The 18,262-nt window shown below is 53.1% G+C and overlaps 7 protein-coding genes across 7 annotated transcripts; 6 read left to right on the forward strand and 1 right to left on the reverse strand.

The window, feature by feature from the left end:
• Positions 1-28: 28 nt before the first annotated feature.
• On the forward strand, positions 29-1,311 carry BDZ99DRAFT_466206 (uncharacterized protein). Its single transcript, XM_033720718.1, has one exon. It carries the CDS (start codon positions 74-76, stop codon positions 959-961), a length of 888 nt encoding a protein of 295 aa, XP_033572830.1. The 5' UTR covers positions 29-73; the 3' UTR covers positions 962-1,311.
• Positions 1,312-1,457: 146 nt separating this feature from the next.
• Positions 1,458-3,169, forward strand: BDZ99DRAFT_466208 (uncharacterized protein). The gene has a single exon (XM_033720719.1). It carries the CDS (start codon positions 1,511-1,513, stop codon positions 2,837-2,839), a length of 1,329 nt encoding a protein of 442 aa, XP_033572831.1. The 5' UTR covers positions 1,458-1,510; the 3' UTR covers positions 2,840-3,169.
• Positions 3,170-4,774: 1,605 nt separating this feature from the next.
• BDZ99DRAFT_524112 (uncharacterized protein) lies at positions 4,775-5,264 on the forward strand (the record flags this gene model as incomplete). Its single annotated transcript, XM_033725861.1, has 2 exons — positions 4,775-4,984; positions 5,040-5,264. The coding sequence occupies 2 exons, from the start codon at positions 4,775-4,777 to the stop codon at positions 5,262-5,264; spliced, it is 435 nt and encodes a 144-aa protein (XP_033572832.1).
• Positions 5,265-6,787: 1,523 nt separating this feature from the next.
• BDZ99DRAFT_99953 (uncharacterized protein) lies at positions 6,788-8,826 on the forward strand. The gene has a single exon (XM_033729099.1). It carries the CDS (start codon positions 7,166-7,168, stop codon positions 8,459-8,461), a length of 1,296 nt encoding a protein of 431 aa, XP_033572833.1. The 5' UTR covers positions 6,788-7,165; the 3' UTR covers positions 8,462-8,826.
• A 750-nt stretch (positions 8,827-9,576) lies between these two features.
• BDZ99DRAFT_574151 (uncharacterized protein) lies at positions 9,577-11,924 on the forward strand. Its single transcript, XM_033728353.1, has 3 exons — positions 9,577-9,591; positions 9,642-9,720; positions 10,046-11,924. The coding sequence occupies exons 2-3, from the start codon at positions 9,718-9,720 to the stop codon at positions 11,468-11,470; spliced, it is 1,428 nt and encodes a 475-aa protein (XP_033572834.1). The 5' UTR covers positions 9,577-9,591; positions 9,642-9,717; the 3' UTR covers positions 11,471-11,924.
• Positions 11,925-12,731: 807 nt separating this feature from the next.
• Positions 12,732-14,657, forward strand: BDZ99DRAFT_510867 (serine protein kinase; the record flags this gene model as incomplete). The annotated part of the gene is made up of 3 exons (XM_033724497.1): positions 12,732-12,952; positions 13,031-13,611; positions 13,667-14,657. 3 exons carry the CDS (start codon positions 12,732-12,734, stop codon positions 14,167-14,169), a joined length of 1,305 nt encoding a protein of 434 aa, XP_033572835.1. The 3' UTR covers positions 14,170-14,657.
• Positions 14,598-15,637, reverse strand: BDZ99DRAFT_466214 (uncharacterized protein; the record flags this gene model as incomplete). Its single annotated transcript, XM_033720720.1, has 1 exon — positions 14,598-15,637. A coding segment is annotated over exon 1 (557 nt), but the record flags the coding sequence as incomplete, so codon positions are not given.
• Between the last annotated feature and the right edge of the window lie 2,625 nt (positions 15,638-18,262).

Here is an 18,262-nt window from a genome sequence, read left to right on the forward strand (position 1 = left end):
CCTCCGTCTGGCGCCTCACCTGCTCTCTCCACCATCACGGCACCGCGCTCTCGCTCGTTCACTTGCAGCTGCCATGGGCCCGAAGTCGATCTTGAAGAGCTCTGCGGTGCCGGCGGACGCGGTGGACGCGCGCAAGCCGCCGGTGAACGAGCAGCATCTGCAGGTGGCGCTACAGCACGCAAATATCATCCAGGACCAAAAGAACGTCGAGCAAGAGATACTAAATGCTACCCTAGAGCTCCTCGAGTTCCCGCCCGACTCAAAAGCAGATCCCGCGCGCCCCAGTCCCAGCGATGCGCATAAATTCAAGACCCTCGTCATGCCGTTCCAGCCCAATGACTACGATGCACTAATCGAGGAGCGAAACTGCGCCGACCTCTGTGGCTACGCTCTATGTCCACGCCCCCGAAAGAAAGTGCCCTCTGCCAGCAAGCTGCATTTTGTCGACTCCAGAGATCGTGGTGTACAAATCGTGCCGAAGAAAATGCTGGAGGTCTGGTGCTCGGACGACTGTGCGCGGCGTGCTCTCTACGTCAAGGTCCAGCTCAACGAGGAACCGGCGTGGATGCGGCGGACAGGCGGTGGGCAGGAGATCGAGATTCTGGTAGAAAACACCGAGGCTCTGGAATTCGCTCTCCCCCTTCGGCTGAAGTCAAAGAACAAAGTCCAAGGCGAGCTCAAGGACGAGGACGGGGAAGATATTGCGGCAGCCTGGGCTCTGGCAGATGAAGCGCTGGCAGAGCTTTCCCAGGAGCGCGGAGATAAAGACAGCATGCCCAGGACGGAACTCATCAAGGCCAAGATTGAGGAGAGGACGAATGTCAAGACGCCATCCGCACCCTCCGCTGAGACAACCGCCAGCTCCGCTCACATGGCAATAGAAGGGCATATCCCCAAATCTGATGCCAAGAAGACCAAAGATGCAGATGACGATGAAGAAGACAACGACTGGGATGACTGATCTGTCAATTGTGGGTCGCAATCGCCAACAACTCTTCATCAATGCAGCATTCAGAACCAGGCCGGATTCACCAACAGTATCCTCTACTAAAGTAGGACAGACCATGAACGTCTAGCTCCTAGCGGGTCTCACGACCATCTCGATGCAACATATCTTTCTCGGCGTATGGGTATTCACCAAAAGCGAAAGAAAGAGGCTCACAGGGCTGACTGCTTATTCATGCTTTGACTCTGGAATGGGTAGGGAGAAAGGGAAGTTTTTCTGGGGAGGCATGGGACATGGAGATTGGGGTACTAGGAAATACCTCATGTATCAATAAAGCTTCTTTCATTACGACGCAAACTCTTGTGACTTCGCAAGCCTTCTTTTTCCCCGCATACTTAGGCAAGCAGTTTTGATATCACGTGCTGATGCCAAGCCGGATCGGCGCAATTTGTCGCCGCACGATCACGAATCTTCAACAAACGACAACAATCTCTACCGGCATTGCAGCATCATCGTCACGTCGGCTGCTGACACGGCGGCTGTCGTGAACCCCAACCCGCCATCATGTCAATTCGAATGCGGCGGCAGCTCTCGCCGACTGCACAACTCCTCCGATCCTCGCGACTCTTCGCCGTCCCCAATGCACTCCCTACACCGAGCATGGACATCGCTGTCTCCGGCACGCTGAAGTCCTCCAAAACGGCCACAATCCCATACCCTACCCGTCAAGCCATCGCCACTCCCGCATCATCGCTAGGTCGAGGTGATTGGGGGCTGAAAAGGCCCCTTCCACTCAAATCGACAACACGAACCTCCCGGCCCGTCCTACGCCTTCTGAGCAACGACACCATCGAGCACATAACCGACTTCGACTCCGCGCAAGATCATGTTCAAACGCTGCAAAAATGGACGGAGATGGGCATAGCGCTGTCTTACGGCGGAAAGAGAGAGAGGGATCCGTCGAAAATGACCAATGGACAGAAGGGCGCCTTTGAGCGATCAATCGACTCCACAGACCCTGACGATGAACACATGGTGAAGAGATGGAAGTACAAAGGCCCTTGGCTCGCCTCCCTGGATGCCAAAAAGTTCCAAAAGTACATTACGCACAAGCTCTCAAAGCGCAAAGACGAGTTCCGCGCCCACCTGGCCGAATACATCCGCCTCAAAGTCGTCAAAGCCCGGCGCGATGAAGCGCAGCGCCACGGCCGGGACATTTCCCTCATCTCCGACGAGGTCTCCGCCGACGACCTGAAAGTGCACTACCGCCTCTTCCGGCAAGAGCTCCAAGAGGTCACCATCACGTCTGAGCTAGTGCAGCAAATCGTCATTCCGTTCCTCGATCTGCCCCCGGTCCAGGTTGAGCCATACAGCCAGTCCTTAGGGCCCTCCATGGACCAGTTCACCGTCAGCCACGACACCACGCCGCTGACCACCCACCCCTCCGCCGGCCTGTCCTACCTCCGCTCGAATACCTACATGTACAACCACCCCCTGCTCGGCCCGCAGCAGTACAAGCAGCCCACACCAGCGCGCGTGCTCATCCCCGCTAGGACGAGTACCGGTGGCCGCGGCCGCGCGATCCTAGGTGTGGCGGGTATTGCCGCCGACGACTCGGAGAGCGACTCGGTTAAGGGAGGTGGCAGCTTCAGTGCGAACAGCGGTGTCGCGTTCCTGGATACGGAGACGGAGGGCGGGAAGAAGATCTGGGTGAGTTCGAGTGGCGCAAATATCACTCCGGATGCGCGGATTATGCTTCATCTTGCAAGGGCGCCGAGGGAGGCTGTAGAGGTGGGGCTAGGGCGGCTTGAGGAGGCGCCGCCGCCGGGTGTTAAGAAGGCGCCGGTTGTGATGCCGTTTGGAGGCGCGAGGCTGGATGAGCCGTTGGCATAGGTTGGAAGCTTGGAAGGAATGCTGTGGAAAGATGTATATTTGCATGTAGCATACGCATTTGATGGGCTGTACAATATCAAAGGATTTCTTCGGCAATTTCATGATCTCAAGGGGTGTGTTAGGAGGCACTAAATGTAAAGCGAAAGCCGGCTGAAAGATAGTCTGATATGCTCAGCCTGGTTTGATACTCAAATTGTAAGTCGGCATTTTATGTTCATATTGGAGCAGCTTGTAGCTGACTATAGGAGCCAATTAGAGCCGTCTCCAATACCTATGATTTCGACAAAGGCTATGGCAATCTCTCCACACTCTAAAATTAACGTATGCTAGTAGTTCTTAGCTCTACCTCACACACGACTCCGTCCGAAGCGTCTCGGCGCTCTACCGCACCAACAAATGTGATTTCATTTCATCACATCGAAACATCATGCTGATCTAGATATTTAGACAGCCCCCATGCCCCACTGCCAGGGGCACCTCAATCTGGTCGCAACCGCGTACCCGTCCCGGAGCGTTCTGTCACATCAGACCTTTCGTGTTAACCTCTCATGCGTACGTTTACTTGCCACCGTCTAGAGTGCTTCAATATGTTATCCTAACTTCCTATACAACTCAGCAAGCATTTTGCTAAGTTAGACCCGCTCTCCAACCCTCTTACGTATACCCATTCACCGCCGCCAGGAGCGCCCTACTATACCGAAAGGCCAAGACACGACGAAACGTCTGCATGGGTGTAGCTTATGTAAAATACGTTTAGCGATAGAAAGGGAGCTCCGATAGGTTTTAGACAATCAGGGGTAGCATAGTATTTCCTATACTATCAATGAGCCTTCCCCTGGTATTATATTTCCGCATGTCGGACGATGGTAGGAGAACCCCACAGATCAGAAACTCAGAAACAGATGTTAGGTATCCTACGCCATGATCGAGACGCGATTCCTTAGTCTAGTCATTACAGGTGTTCAGCAACGGCAGGGGGGCCCCATGGGCTGAGAAAAATCAAGAGGCGATGTGAGATTGCTGAGCAGTGATTTGACTACGTGTCTTTAGCATCATGTTCACGCGCGCTCTTGTCATCATGCGTACATGCGTTTGACAGTAGAAGGGGCGCCTCAAGGAGGCGCAAAAATCAGGACTAGATGTCGTGTCGAAAAGCGTATGATTCACGTCGATATTGAGGCATGTTTTGACAACACATTTACCAAGTTGAGCTACCACAGGGTGTTGCTTCGATTCCGGGTAGAGAAGCGTTTTGACAACACGTTTACCGATCCGGGGCACCACAGGACCTTCTCTCATACTTATGTATAGATACGTTTTGACAGCACAGACACTAAGTCAGGACACTTCAGCCAGTGTCAAAAGGCCGTAAGCAGACTTCAAAGTCCGCGAAAAGCTCAGGAAGACCGCATGAAGGACTAAGTAGTCTGCGGGAAGGCACAGCGTCGGCGGTCCTTGGAGAGGGTCCCCCACCGGCCCGGCACCCGGGAGGCAATCGGGAGGACTCCACTAAGGCCACCCCGCGGTCGGAAAGTCTGCATGAAGGCTCAGAAAGACCGCAGGAAGGCATCACAGCGTCGACGACAGAACAGGCTCTCGGCAGCAATCTGGGACCTGTTGCAACAGCCGCACGTCGGATACCTCGTCGCATTGAAAGCTCTGGACGAGGCACACCTTCTAGCAGAACAGACATGATGTAGGATTGCTTGAGCCCAAGAGCAAACCGCGGTGACATCGGTAGGGTCTCACAATCCGGAGAGGGCCATGGACCGTCATTGACGTAGATTCCGCCTCTTCCCCCTGCGAACGGATCTGCACTTCATCGAAGCTCATTGAAAGTCAATCAATGGGCGAGTGCGGGGGTCTATTAACCGGTTACATCCACATACCGGCCAAGCTAAGACAGATCCAAGAAGTCAAATTCAAACTTTCACGATGTCAGCTCGATTCACCATTCTCCCAATCCGAGCGCGGCGAAACTGTTCGAGTTTATTACCATTGTTGACGTTCGGAACGACTGCAAATCACATCACCTCTGCAACTATTGTCGAAATTCGGAACGATCGCGAATCACTTCCTGTTTTCCAAGTTGCTATGCTCAACAATCAAGAAAAAGGCGTTGATGCTCACGCTACCACTAGCATTGTAAGTTCCTCTCATTCATCATGCGGCTGGAATTTAGATGCTGACTTTTGGTTAGCAGCCACTTGTGCAATCCCAGAACAGTCCGTCAAGAGGCTATCACGAGTCGAATATAGACGATGTTGCGACCTCAAAATTCAAACATCCGCTGCTCCTTACTTTACTCAGCGTGCGGCTCAATGCAGTTCCGAACAAGTCCAGGGGTCCTGATCAAATATTGCGAACGCCGATCCGTCTTCTCAAACTCGCCTGCTCGGCCTCATCCCCTCACCCCACTGCCTAAGTTGAGTCCGCTGCCCAAATCGATCCCTCTGCTCAACTCCAACTCGATCGGCCGCTCAAGTTCAACCCGCTGCTCAGTTTGATCCCGTTGGTCAACTCAATCCTGCTGCTCAACTCCAACTGATTCGCCGCTCAAATTCGTCCCGCTGCTCAACTCAATCCCGCTGCTCAACTCAATCCCGCTGCTCAACTCAATCCCGCTGCTCAACTCCAACTCGATCTGCCACTCAAATTCGTCCCGCTGTTCAGTTTGGTCCCGTTGCTCAACTCAATCCTGCTGCCCAACTCCAACTCGATTGGCCGCTCAAGTGCATCTCGCTGCTCAACTCGGTCCCGCCGCTCAACTCGTCCCTGCTGCTCAATTTCATCCTGCCGCTCAATCTGAGTCTGATGCTGATTTTCAATCCGATGCTCAACTCGATCCTGCCGTTCAATCGGACCCCGTTGCCCCCAGCCCACGAGTCAAATGATTCTAAACGTCCAATTTCCTGCTCAATTGGACTCAACTGCCACTAAGCTATCGATCATCTTTCTTTTGAAGTTCACAAATCAATTGGAACCAACTCTTAGCATGCCTCCAAGCCTGACTTCGCCGCTGCAGAACTAAAAACGGTTTCAATTTCGAGTTCGGCTGCTGACTTGATATCTACGCCACAAATCCAACTAGCTTTAGATTCTACAGAAGTCATCAGTCAAATTACTTTCGCAATCTGCTGCTTCGTTGGACTCGACTGCCGCGACACCGTCAACAAAGCCTTTCTGCAGCCTCTGATATTCATCCCGCTGCCGCTGCCAAACGCCTCAAAATGCACTTCCGGTTCCACCAATCTCTCTAGAGTTTACCGCCCGTTCAATGAGTCCGGATTCATACTTCTCCACAAAGAAATGCCAATTGCTCCGTATGCCGGATGGACAGCGATCCATGGATCGAGACGCTTGTAACCCGCTATCTCTTCATCTGCCAAGGTCCGATCTTGGAAACCTCAACCTTACCTTTGCTCGCTCAGTCCGGGGTTCCTCTTCAACTTGAATCACGTGACATTTATCTATGATTCCATTGCCATTGTCTAGGTCGCCGCTCATTGCATCGACTTTCAACCTAGTATCACCTTCTAAAGACTCCAGGCGCACAGAAGTAGATGCTACCTTGAACAGTATACACTTGAACAGTATACACTTCGTGCCGCGGCACGCCTACCAGCGCCAAGCTTGGTCACGCGATTTACAACTTTGCGTTCATTGGTCCATCTGCCCGGCTCACGTCTTCTTTACGTGGGCCCAAATATCTGAACCATGGAATCGTCCCACCACCGCCAGCGTCCTCAAGTCTCAAAATTCATACATCGGCGAACGATCTCCACATCAACTCGCTCATCTCTCAGCCTTAGCAACTGCACAGTATTCCTAGTCGCTACAAAGGTTTTATTGGAAAACAGCTGCTCCGCGTCTCAAGTTTGCTGTAACTATGTCTACTGCAACGGTACGTTGGCCTTGTTTCGTCAACGATTTGACATGTCGAATACACGCTTTGAATTTTCTTCGCCTTTGTCGCTAATTGTAGATCTACAGGAGACTTCCGACACTGAAGGACGTGTTTCAAACTTCCTGCAAGTTGCTCTCAAAAGCGCCTATCGCCTCCTTCTGCGTCTCATAAGGCAAGAATCTCACTGTGAGCGACAAACCTTAATGCCGACAACTGTCCATTCATTTCGCATAATTCCGCCCGAGGAGTCAGGCAACCGACCGAATTTACAACTCCCATCTGACGCCCCCTCGCGCATTGCAAGACAGTCCTCCTAGGTCGAATCGTATGACAATTGGGAAGCCTCGGAGCAAGGAATATTCCGCTCTTTCAGCATAACCAGGTCTGGAGAGACCAACGCGCAACAGGTCTCCCAGCTAATGCCAACTGGTGTCGCTCCTCATGAGACGCATTCCGAAGCGTGCCGCGGACAAGAGGCCTCTGAGCAAAGAAACGCCACATCTTCTAGCATAACCATGCCTAGGGACCCAAACGGTCAACAGGCTTGCAGTCAAGTACGAACTACTGTCGTTCATCGAGACATAAAATCAACCCTGAATCACAAACAACAGGCGGCCGCTATCCACAACGCCACCCAAGTTCCTATTCATCAACTACCTTATGAGCTCCTCCTGATGATCTCTGTCTACCTGTCTCCCGTTGCCAACATGGCGATGCACCAAACGTGCCAAAGAATGATGGATGTTTTCACGTTACTCCCTGGAACCTTCCCTCTCAACGATTTCGACCCAGAGAGTTTGTGGCTGGAAAACACACAGAGTGCCCGTATTTGGTGCAGCGTGTGCGAGAGGCGGCACGCATTCAACCTCTTCTTCGCCTCGCAAAGAACACGTCCGCCCTTCGAACGCTGCTGCGTAAAAATGGACGAAGCGGTCAGGATTTGCGAACACCAATGGTGTACTTTCTCCGAGATCTCGGAGTCCAGGTATGGTGAAGTTGTTGGTCCGATCCGGTGCGAAGACGCTAGCCATTGCTTCACACACTGGCCAGATCATTGGCGCCCAACCCTCACACTCGATGGTCAAAAGGCCAAGATCACGTCTTACATCTCGATCATCACCCTTCCTAAGGGCGACGCCATCTCCGACCACGACCTGAAGACGGCATTGAAAACATCCACCGAGCCAGTTTGTGTGCACTTGAGCCTTTACGACCCCGTTATCTTCAACCTTGTCAGCAAGCTCATTCACGCAAGACATGCAGACCACCTCAAATGGTATCGTTCTGAAGAAACCCCTTGTGTCCATGGCGGCTACGCTGAGATTGCGGCATGCAGTCAATGGCACGTATCGGAAGACGAAAGCGACTTCTTGGTATCTCAAGGCGCATGGATCTCGGACTGGTGGGAAATGGACTGCCGCAAACAACTTGCGATATTGCTGCATGGTGGGGGCGAAGCCGAATGGACTACCCAGTGGGGCTGCCCTTGTAACCTCAAGGTGTTTTTGCGTCGCCTGCCGGGCGCGGATGTTGAGGAGGTCATCATGGAAGTTTGTAGGGAGTGGACGCGTACGAGCATGGATCAGGATTGGTTGGAGACGATTGGGTACGGCCCCGGGGGTCTTACGGAAAGACCACGGAGCGGAGTGGATGGAATTGCCCCCTTCCCGTTTTCAGCAGAGCCGTGGCAAGTCCGCTGGGCTCGGACTTCCTAGGAGCTGCGAGCGATTAGAGCCACTGGTATAGGGGTCTTAACATGGAGAACATCAATATCACAGTGCTCGGGCTCTGCTCTTGCTCGTGCGACGCTATTGCAAGAGGTACCCTAGCTAGCAGGTATTGGGGTAGTCAAAATGTAACCAGATTTTCAATGCATGAACCTTAACATCGCGTTCCGAGTCTCAGAAATCCATTGATGCCAAATGGATTATGGATGGATTCAGGTTCCCATCTTACTCATAGGATTGCTCCCTTCCCGTTTTCGGCAGAGGCGTGGCAAGTCTGCTGGATGTGAGACTAGACTGAATTAGAGTAGTGGTGGAATACTGAAGCTTTCCAGTCCATGATTATCAAACTGTAGGAGGGAGCGGTACGGACGTGTATCACTCATGGAATAATGCTAGCAGCGTAGGGCTTCTCGCCTCAGGAATTACCAAGAGCAAATCAGTGGGTTCAAGTTCTTTCTTGATATACCGTATGGGATGCAGTCTCTATTCCGGGCTAGATGTTCTGGCGATAACTATAACTTAAGTTGTTGGCTGCTTAGTCAGCCACAGGTCCGTGCGCTGCTGGATCCTTATCTTGTCATCTCATACGCCAATACACACTACAATCAACTCCCACCTAAGCTCGCTGCATTCTGGCGCCCTGACGAGAGGCAGTGTTCAAATTCGCACCGGTCGAGATCGAAAAGCCTCACGGTCAACAGCAGTCGTATAGAATACCCGTCAGAAGTGAGAGATTTCTCACCTTCATAGAATACCGGAGTGCCGACCGACCATCCTGCTCAGCCCGCAGAGCCTCCATCTCACGGAGTCTCTCACGCATCCAACGGTGATCAGCAACCTGAGGAAGACCATTGGTCAACGGTCGACAGTCGAGAGCTTTCTCGACATAGTCACCAAAGAACGATCAGACGAATTTGCCACTGTTGCAATACTGGCAGCCAATAATGTCCTACTGGCTAATCCCGATTTCAACGCTCGAACCACGGCTTTCTCCATCACGGTCCACGGTTCGGCCAAGGCATACATCCTGACCATTTCCCACGTCGAAATTCGCTCCCAGACTTTGCACTCTTACTCTCTTCAAGACTCATCTGTTAGCTGATACGCCCAATTTTCTGGTGAGCAGTCTCTTTCCTCATCGTGTTGGTTTGCAAACTTACTGTATCAGCACTGCTCTCAGCGGTAGATTCAACCAGTCTCCTGTTCTTGCTTGAAGACAACTTATAGGCGCCACGTCTAGCGAAATGGTACGTTGACCTATGATTCCCTATCATTATACAGTCACAGACCACATGCAAAAGTCTATGCACACATCTTTGCCAGCAATTGGGGTGCCCCCAGGGGGTTTCATGAAGTCAGGTGCAATGTGAAGCCTCATGCAGCGAAACCTGAGCTACATTTGGGCTAGGCAGCTTCCCAGTAACGGGGCCGCTCATCAAAGCGGTGTCTAGCTTCCAAAGTAGCACTTGGTCAGTGGTGTATCCGTGTACCCAGTCATTTGATTTAGTACCATACGCTCGCTTTAGCTATGGGTGTCGCTTATTAGTCTTTACACTAATTCCATAGCAACAGGATTTTCTCGATGCTCAGGGAAAGACAAGATCCAACTTCTTGAAACGAATCTCAGCAAAGGTTCGCCGCCCTTGCCTTCGCCTTGCAAGGCCAGACACATACCTGGAACAAGGAGAATCAAACGCCGGTTTACCCGACATCGTCAGCCTGGGCACCCTAAAGAAACAATCAGCATGCCCTCCAAACCCAAGTCTACCTCAACTTATACCAAAGCCATCACGCTGCTCCAAGCGACAAGAAGCCGCACTCCACAACGCCAAAGCCCCACTCCTTCGACTCCCCGACGAGCTTCTAGTCATGATCGGCACCCACATTTCACCCATTTCTAAGCTCCTACTCCATCAAACATGCCAGAAAGCCTTTGACATCTTTACGCCCTCTCCCGGGGTCTTCCCCCTCAATGAATTTGACCCGGAAATCGCACTGCTAGAAATGGCTCATCTTCCTACTTCAATAACAGACACTCCGCCACCGAACGCCCGCCCCGGTATCCGCATCTGGTGCAGTGAATGCCAAACACGCCACGCCGACTCGTTCTTCTCTGCCTCCGAACGGGCGCTACCTCCCCCAACACGAGGATGTGCTGGCACACGAGACCGACTTAGGCTATGCGCGCACCATAGCTTTACGCTTGCGGAAATAACGGCAAAGATGCACAACGGCTCCGTGGACTTCAAGTGCAGCGATACTAGTCACCAAGTCCCACATTGGCCGTGGGGATTGCTAAGGCGGCCGCATATCAACGGTCCAGGCTCTCGTCGCATCAATTCAGAAGGTTACGTGTCCGTTCGATCTGCGTTCTCGATTATGACTGTATCGAGGAAGGCCGCCGTTCAGATATCCGAGTTGCAGAGAGAGCTAGAGACATCTAGAGAGACGATTTGCCCGCACCTGGACGTTCGCGATCCGGTGATCGCAAACTTTATCAGCAAGTTAGTTGCAGCGAGACAAGATGGTTCGCTGACGTGGCACCGGAGAGAGGAGTTTGCCTGCTCGCACGATGCTTTCCTCTCGGATGCGTGCGTCAGGTGGCACCGCCGGAGAGATTCGGTGGATTTCATAGCTGCGCAGGGGGCTTGGAGGTCGGACTCGTGGGAGATGAATTGCTGCTTGACCGACTTCCTGGAGGTGGATGGTAAGCGAAGTTTCCACACAGTCTGTGGCTGTACGTCGCTTCTTGAGGTGTATATGCGTCGGTTGCCAGGGGCGGATGCGGAGGAAATAATCATGGAGGTGGTGAGGCTTGCGAAGCTTGACGCGACGAGTCGGGAATGGTTGGCGGCGATTGGGCATGAGTGGCCAGCGGACCATCCTGTGAGACGACTTAGGCCAAGGGATGGGTGGGATGGGATCATTACTACACCTGCTGCGAAAGCGTGGGTTCACCGAGAAGACGGCGAGCGACCAGAAAGTAGTAGGCCGTAAAGCTGGGCACACGGATCTCACACTCCTTAGGCTCTGCTCTTGCTCGCTTGCCACTGCGAGAGGTACCCCAGCTAGCCGGTCTCAATGTATGAACCTCGACATTTTATCTAGAGTCTCAGAAATCCGTTAAGTGCAAATGGATGCGGTCCGGTTTCTATCTTGCTCAATTAACACCATTGTAAGGAGTACTCCAGCTACCGAGTTTCTAGTCAGCCAAAAGCCAAAAGGTAGACTAATCTCCACTACGTCAACTTTGACATCGTATTTCGATTTCAATAGCCTATAGAGGTACCATAAGCAGTGGGAAGTCGATATACCTGGGCTTTTGGCAAGAGAATGTATACAGCGACTGGCTTTGGGGCTTCAACGTGGTTAGTAGTCGTTTAGCATGATGCTCGACCAATATTGTTCACGAAATCTAGATATCGTGGACTTGTTTCGAATGCATCGGTTCACAGCGCGTGAGTAAAGCTGATTGCACGTGCACCAAATCCTCTTTCTCTCCTGCCTTTTAAAACTCTCTCTCAACTCCCCACTTGATATTTCCTCTTCCTAAGCGATGTCCTTTGAGCTCTCGAATTGATCACAGAGCTCGACCAAGGTCGATACGATCAACTGCCGAGGATGGGTGTGGACTATGAAAAAACCTTGTTGCCATCGACAAATGGGGTAGTCGGGCGTCGGTGGCAAATCTGGAAGAAGAACAACCTACGGAAAAAATGAAGCAGGCGTAGATGACGATGCTAACCTCTATCTCGCTCAGTAGATACTCATCACCACCGTTCTCGGGCTAACGCTGCATCTTCATGTACCTCCAATGCTCCAGACTCACTCCCACTCGCATGCGGCGATGATGCTCGCGTTGTCGATCCACAGTCATGAGGAATTGCTCTGCTCTAGTTCAAACACTCCATGCTGTGGCTTTCCAATGATAGTTTGAACGCCAATGCGAAAATCGTATCAAACTCTCTCTGGAGAACAGCAACTACTCTCCGAAGACTGGCTTTTCTACTCCTTGCGTGTCAGTGGAAGAGGTCGCTATAGTTGCACGTGCATACCACGTGATATACCCATTCGGTCTGAGAGCCCCGCTGCGGATGCCGCACGGACCACAGCCGCTGCGGCTCCCCCTTGTTCATCACATGCAAGCCGTCATCGCTCCTCGCAGCTCTGTGCACGTTTACCGTCGCTACAAAGGTAGCCTCGTCCGACTCTCTTGCAGCGCCTTCTTCCTTCTTCCGCGTCTTTCACTGCTATCGCGATGCCTTCTCCTCCCGCAACGCCCCCCGTCGAGCTCCCTCCAGGTCGCCAGTCTTGGAGATTCAAAACAACGGGTGCCTGTTGCGAGTGGGTGGAGCTCTATCGGCCTGGGGGCTTTCACCCAGTCGCTCTCGGAGACTCGTTCTGTGCCGGCAAGTACACGGTAATCCGGAAGCTCGGAGACGGTTCGTTCTCGACTGTATGGCTAGCCGTCAGCACGGGGTACGTTTATTCTTCTCCCTATCCCTACTTCTCTTTGTTCATGTGTGCTACTTGCATTTCGCGTTCTATAGTTGATAGGAACTGCCGCCATAGCACACCGCGGTATGTCGCTCTTAAAATCATGGTTGCCAAAGCCTCCACTACGCATACGGAGCTCAGTATTCTCAACCATCTCTCGAAAGCGGCTCCCGGACACCCCAACGCCCAACACGTCACTGTACTGCTGGACATCTTTTGGCATCAGGGCCCTAATGGCAAGCATCAGTGCTTGGTGTTCGAGCCTATGGGCGCAACAGCTGCTTCACTAGTGGAAAAACTGCCAGAGAATAAACCAGCTATGTTTGGAAAGCCGCAGAGGTATCCTAAATGGATGGCTAAAAAGATACTTCTCCATGCACTGCGCGGCCTTGCCTTCCTGCATGAAAATAGCGTAGTACACGGTGACGTCCAACCAGGCAATCTACTCTTCGCTATAAACGACATCAAGTCTGCAAAAGAAGGCAAGCTAAAGCAGGACGAGGCCACCGCGATACCCGTATACAGGGTCGATAGGAAGGACGATAGATGGGCGCCGAAGAATCTCTATCTCAAACAGCCGCTCTACGATTACGTGGATAGCGGTCCAAAGCTTCGCGTGAAGCTGTCGGATCTAGGGGCAGGTAAGTTGCTCTTGAACCCACATAGATATATTGTGTTCTGACGGCATGCCCACAGCTTTCTGGTTAGCTAACCCGCCAAGCAACACGATGACCCCTATCAGCCTCCGTGCTCCAGAGCTAATTCTACACCAGCCGTTTGGTTGCGGCATCGACATGTGGAGCTTTGGATGCCTAGTATTTGAGATTCTAACGGGCAGGTCGCTATTCGCGGTTATGATGCTCGGAAAAGACCAGGAAGAGCAAGATGATGCGGACGATGACCATCTTACCCAGCTTAACGACATTATTCAGCCACTGCCCGACCCTATCATGACGGCTTGGCCGCGCGCTAGCAAGTGGTATGGGCCAAACCGCCAGCCCCTAGCGCCCTACAGCGAAGGGGAACCTCCTTACATACACGATTCTCTTCAAGTACTGTTTCTAAAAAATAAGCCGGACGAAATTAATGATAAGGAGTCGGCAGTCCTGTGCTCCCTAATGAAGCAGATTTTGCAATATGGCCCGGCGAAGCGGCCTTCGGCGGTGGATCTACTTAAGCATCCGTGGTTCTCGGAATAGAAGCGCACTGCCTATAAGAGCGGATCTAAATTACTGACCATACCGTACAACCCTATCCCAGCATCATCAACCCAGCAGCATGGATGTGTGGGGTCAGCCGCATCCACAGTACTCTAAATTTCGAGCCGCTGTCGTGCAGTCTCTCTCTACGTTTGATCAACTAGGACAATGAGAGGTATTAACATTGCGGATCATGAGTCTGCCATTCCGTTCTCACCAACATAAAGTTCAAATGGCGACAAGCTAGCTGCTTCGGAGAGTGAGTGCAACCAAGTACCCGTAGAACATAGTAACCATCAGCACTTTATACGGCTAGTAAATCGTGGTTTGGTCCCTGCGCAAGTTTACGGGACGCAAAGGCGGGACTCAAAAAACCTTTCACCTTGTTTCAACTCGAAATTCTTACGAGGCCAAGAGATATATGAACCAGGTGTTCCTCGGATTCTTTTTCATCCAGCGACCTAATTGTACACTATCTTTCGGTTTCGTTGCCGTTCTTGTTTCTTTTACCACTTGTTACGTTCATTGGAACTAATCCCTGTCGCCTCTTGTGACCTCTCAAGATCGCGATTCTCAGCAAGGCCTCTCTCGTCCTCCCTTTCATTGCTTCTACTTTAGCCGTCCCCTTATTTGCCCGACAAGACGATGGGGGCGTAAACCAGACAGACGTCAACGTCATCTGGCCGATTTCCTACATTGCGCTCGGTGACTCTTTCGCCGCAGGCATCGGAGCCGGCCACTACACAAACGCCTCCAACACCCAAGTCAAACAGTGCAAACGCGTCGACGGCTCCTATTCCTCTCAGGTCAAGTCCCTACTCACCCAAGTCGAAGTCAAGAACTTCCAGTTCGAAGCCTGCTCCGGCAACGTCCTCGAAGACATCGACAACCAGATCCAAGACCTCGAAAAAGCAAAAGCGCAAGCCATCACCCTCTCCATCAGCGGCAACGACTTCAACTTCGGCGGCGTCGTCGAGAAGTGCATCTACAACATCGCCTTCCTCGACAAGACCAAAGACGCCGAGGGCCAAACCGCCCTCCAGCGCTCCTCCAACCTGATCAACGGCGATGGCGTATGGGCGAAGTACACCGAGAAAGTCAACAACGTCCTCGACAAAGTCGCGATCAAGGACCAGCTCGGCTACTCGTGGTCCACCCTCGTCATCACCGGCTACGCGCGATTCTTCGGCACCCCGCCGACGGCGACACTTGCTCCAAGACCCGCATCCCATCCGCGGCACCGCAGTACCGGTATACGGCAACCTGCTCCACACGGGCGTCCGCTCCAAGATGAACGGGCTGGTCATCGCCGTCAACCAGAAGATCCAGCAGAAGATCCTGCCCCTCAACACCGACAAGATCCGCTTCGTGGACATCGACCCGCCGTTCGAATCGCACCCCTTCTGCGAGCCGGACCGCACGAGCGACCCCGCGGGTGGCAACGACAACAACATACGGGTCATCTCGTTCGACACGACGCTGAGCGAGAGCGAGTTCGCGCCCAACGACAGCGCGGAGGACCAGATGTGGGTGGCGTAGAACAAGGGGTTCGAGAGCCAGTTTGGCGCCAGCGATCCGGATTCCGCCCAGGCGAGCTGCGCATTGCGGTCAACTTCCATCCGAAGACACAGGGGCATTCGAACACGGCGCTGGCGGTGCAGGCGGCGGTGGAGCAGTGGGGGAAGGACCACGAGCATAACCCCTCGGCGCCGCAGATGCAGTGCGAGGCGACGGATGCGGGGAGCATCCCGCAGGGGATTGTGATTCCGGCGCTGGTCGGAGATGCGGAGGTCGTGAATCCTAATGAGCTTTTGGCGAAGCTTCGAGCAGGTGTGTGCCTGAATATCTGGTGAGGGTAGTTGGGAAAGATAGGGGTTGCTAACACGTTTTGCCACAGTCCTCTGCGCTAACGACTGCAAAATCCCTGAGGACATCTAGGCCTAAGCCGGCGCTGTCGTAACCGGCAGCGGCGGCCGCTGCGAGATCTTCATCGCTGTCCAAGGAGGCAGCGAGGCGTATATGGAGCGCGACCGCTCCATCTCCGGCAATGACCAGACGCAGCATTGCTGGGACACGGCCTAGAAGGGTAAGCCAGCCACCCTCACCCCAATTGTCCCACTACCCCAGCTAACCAACCTAGTCGCAGTCCTAACTAGCTGCGTAAACAACAGCGCTAAAGAGGGCTGGCAAGTCGGCGTCCCCCCCTCCCTGCTTTCTACCAAGCCGGCTTCCGCCAGCTCAACGCGGGCATCCACGACACCATCGACTCCGACTTCGCGCTCGAAAAGGACCTATCTGGCTTCCAGTCTGTGTGCGGGGACGGCAAGGGCAACTGCACGAGCAGCGACTGCGTGGGGGAGTGGTGGATTTGCCCGACTGGCTCCCTGCCCTGCTAGGGTGCTATTGCGGGTATGGGTCGAAGGTTAGCCAGCTGGCGCAGCCGAAGGCGAATTTGAAGTGCAACCCTGACTGCTGCTTGACCGGGCCGAACAATAATGCGTGGTGGACGGCGGATTGGTGCGCGGCGAACTGTGGGGGGGTTGGCGAATCAGTATTGCTAGGTTTTGTCGTGGGGAAGTTGGAGGGAGGAGATGGGTAGGTCTTTGTTGATTTTTTGATAGATGTTATCTATATGCTTGTAATAGAATAACCGCGGGGTCCTTAGTAGCCCAGCCAAATAGCCCAGCGAAATAGCATGATGAAAATGGGAGATTGACCTTGTATTCAGATCCTGTTTTGAGCTCCATATTGGCGTCAGCGTTCGATTCGAGAGCCCGAACCTTCTCATTCCCCTCCGCTAGCTAACACTGCAGAGCACCCTCGTAGGTCTCGCCTGTGTTGCCAAAGTACTCGCAGTCCAGGCCGAATTCGAGTCTTTGGCGCATCCGGCGCGGGAAGGTCTCTCGCCGGAGCACTTTTGAGCGTGTTAGCGATGTCTTTTGGCAGGAGGTTCTGAATCAGACATACTTTTTGCCTTTGGATTGGCGGCAAGAGTTGTAGCGGGCTGATTGCAAATTCGAATTTCAAGACTTCGCTGTTTCACTCCTCAAACGTGAAGAAAACTGAGGGCAAAACGAGCATCCAACCTCCTCCTCAGACCAGCAGTAAAGCAACCAATCTCCCCCCACCCCCCCTCTACCTTTCCGTTCCACTTGGCACTCCACCTAGAACCGCACTCTCACCTGACTTAGTGCAACTCACGTGCCCCTTCGCTGGGCGAAATCTTTCGGGTATAAAACCAACGTCGAGATTTCAGAAGCCCTTTCTTCCTCATAGAGAGATCAGTTCCTAGGGTTGAGCAATCAACACCGCCGGTGATATGAGCGCATGGGGTGGGTCGATCAACTCAGCTTACCGCCCTCAGAAATGGCAGCCGGGTAGAGGAGAGCAAAAAGCAGATGATATTAGACCATGGTTGCTGGGGCAACAGCAATGAAAGAAAACCCCGATGGCTGGGTTGGAGGGACTGGTCGTGTCGCTGTGCAAATAGACAACACGATTCCGCGATGGGAGGTGGAGGAGAGCAACAGTTTGGCAGCGAATGATGAATGGTGTTGGATCAACTAAGAGGAAGAAAGGAAAGAATGGCCGGTGCGGGTGGAACTCGGCCCTCATACCGATCATGCTGCCCAGCGGCGTCAGGATGTGGTGTTCAGCGGCGTTCAGGACTGAAGGCGTTGTGCGAAATCGCTGATTAGCGCTGGTGTGCAGGAACGGCGCTGCACCCTACCTCAAGCTAGAAATGGGGGACTTTGGATGGTCTTCGGCCAATCACACGTACTGAACACATACTAGTGGCGGCATGTAGCAACATGTACCAGAAACGAGTACTAGAGGATGTTGAAGTAGAAGGGAGGCGCTGGAGCGAAGTTGCTCTCCGCCTCCTGTTCACGCAGGTGTCCAGCGCCGTAGAGCGAAGACGCTCATCGTCTCAACTGGCTCCTGGCGCTGAGCAAGCTCTCACAACGCTGCACACCAACGCTACACAACAGCAAACCCCACCAGCCATTGTTGTGTTCCCCATCCTTTGTTACAAGAACCCCTTCCACCAGCAAACCCCAACATAGGAAGCATGGGATGGCCGAGTTAACAC

This window comes from Mytilinidion resinicola (assembly GCF_010093595.1).
Source record: "Mytilinidion resinicola strain CBS 304.34 unplaced genomic scaffold BDZ99scaffold_17, whole genome shotgun sequence".
Classification (NCBI taxonomy): Eukaryota; Fungi; Ascomycota; class Dothideomycetes; order Mytilinidiales; family Mytilinidiaceae; genus Mytilinidion; species Mytilinidion resinicola.

Bases quoted from the DNA above. Each gene is read 5' to 3' on its own strand.
- BDZ99DRAFT_466208 (XM_033720719.1), top strand. From the start codon at position 1,511: ATGTCAATTCGAATGCGGCGGCAGCTCTCGCCGACTGCACAACTCCTC.
- BDZ99DRAFT_466206 (XM_033720718.1), top strand. From the start codon at position 74: ATGGGCCCGAAGTCGATCTTGAAGAGCTCTGCGGTGCCGGCGGACGCG.
- BDZ99DRAFT_99953 (XM_033729099.1), top strand. From the start codon at position 7,166: ATGCCAACTGGTGTCGCTCCTCATGAGACGCATTCCGAAGCGTGCCGC.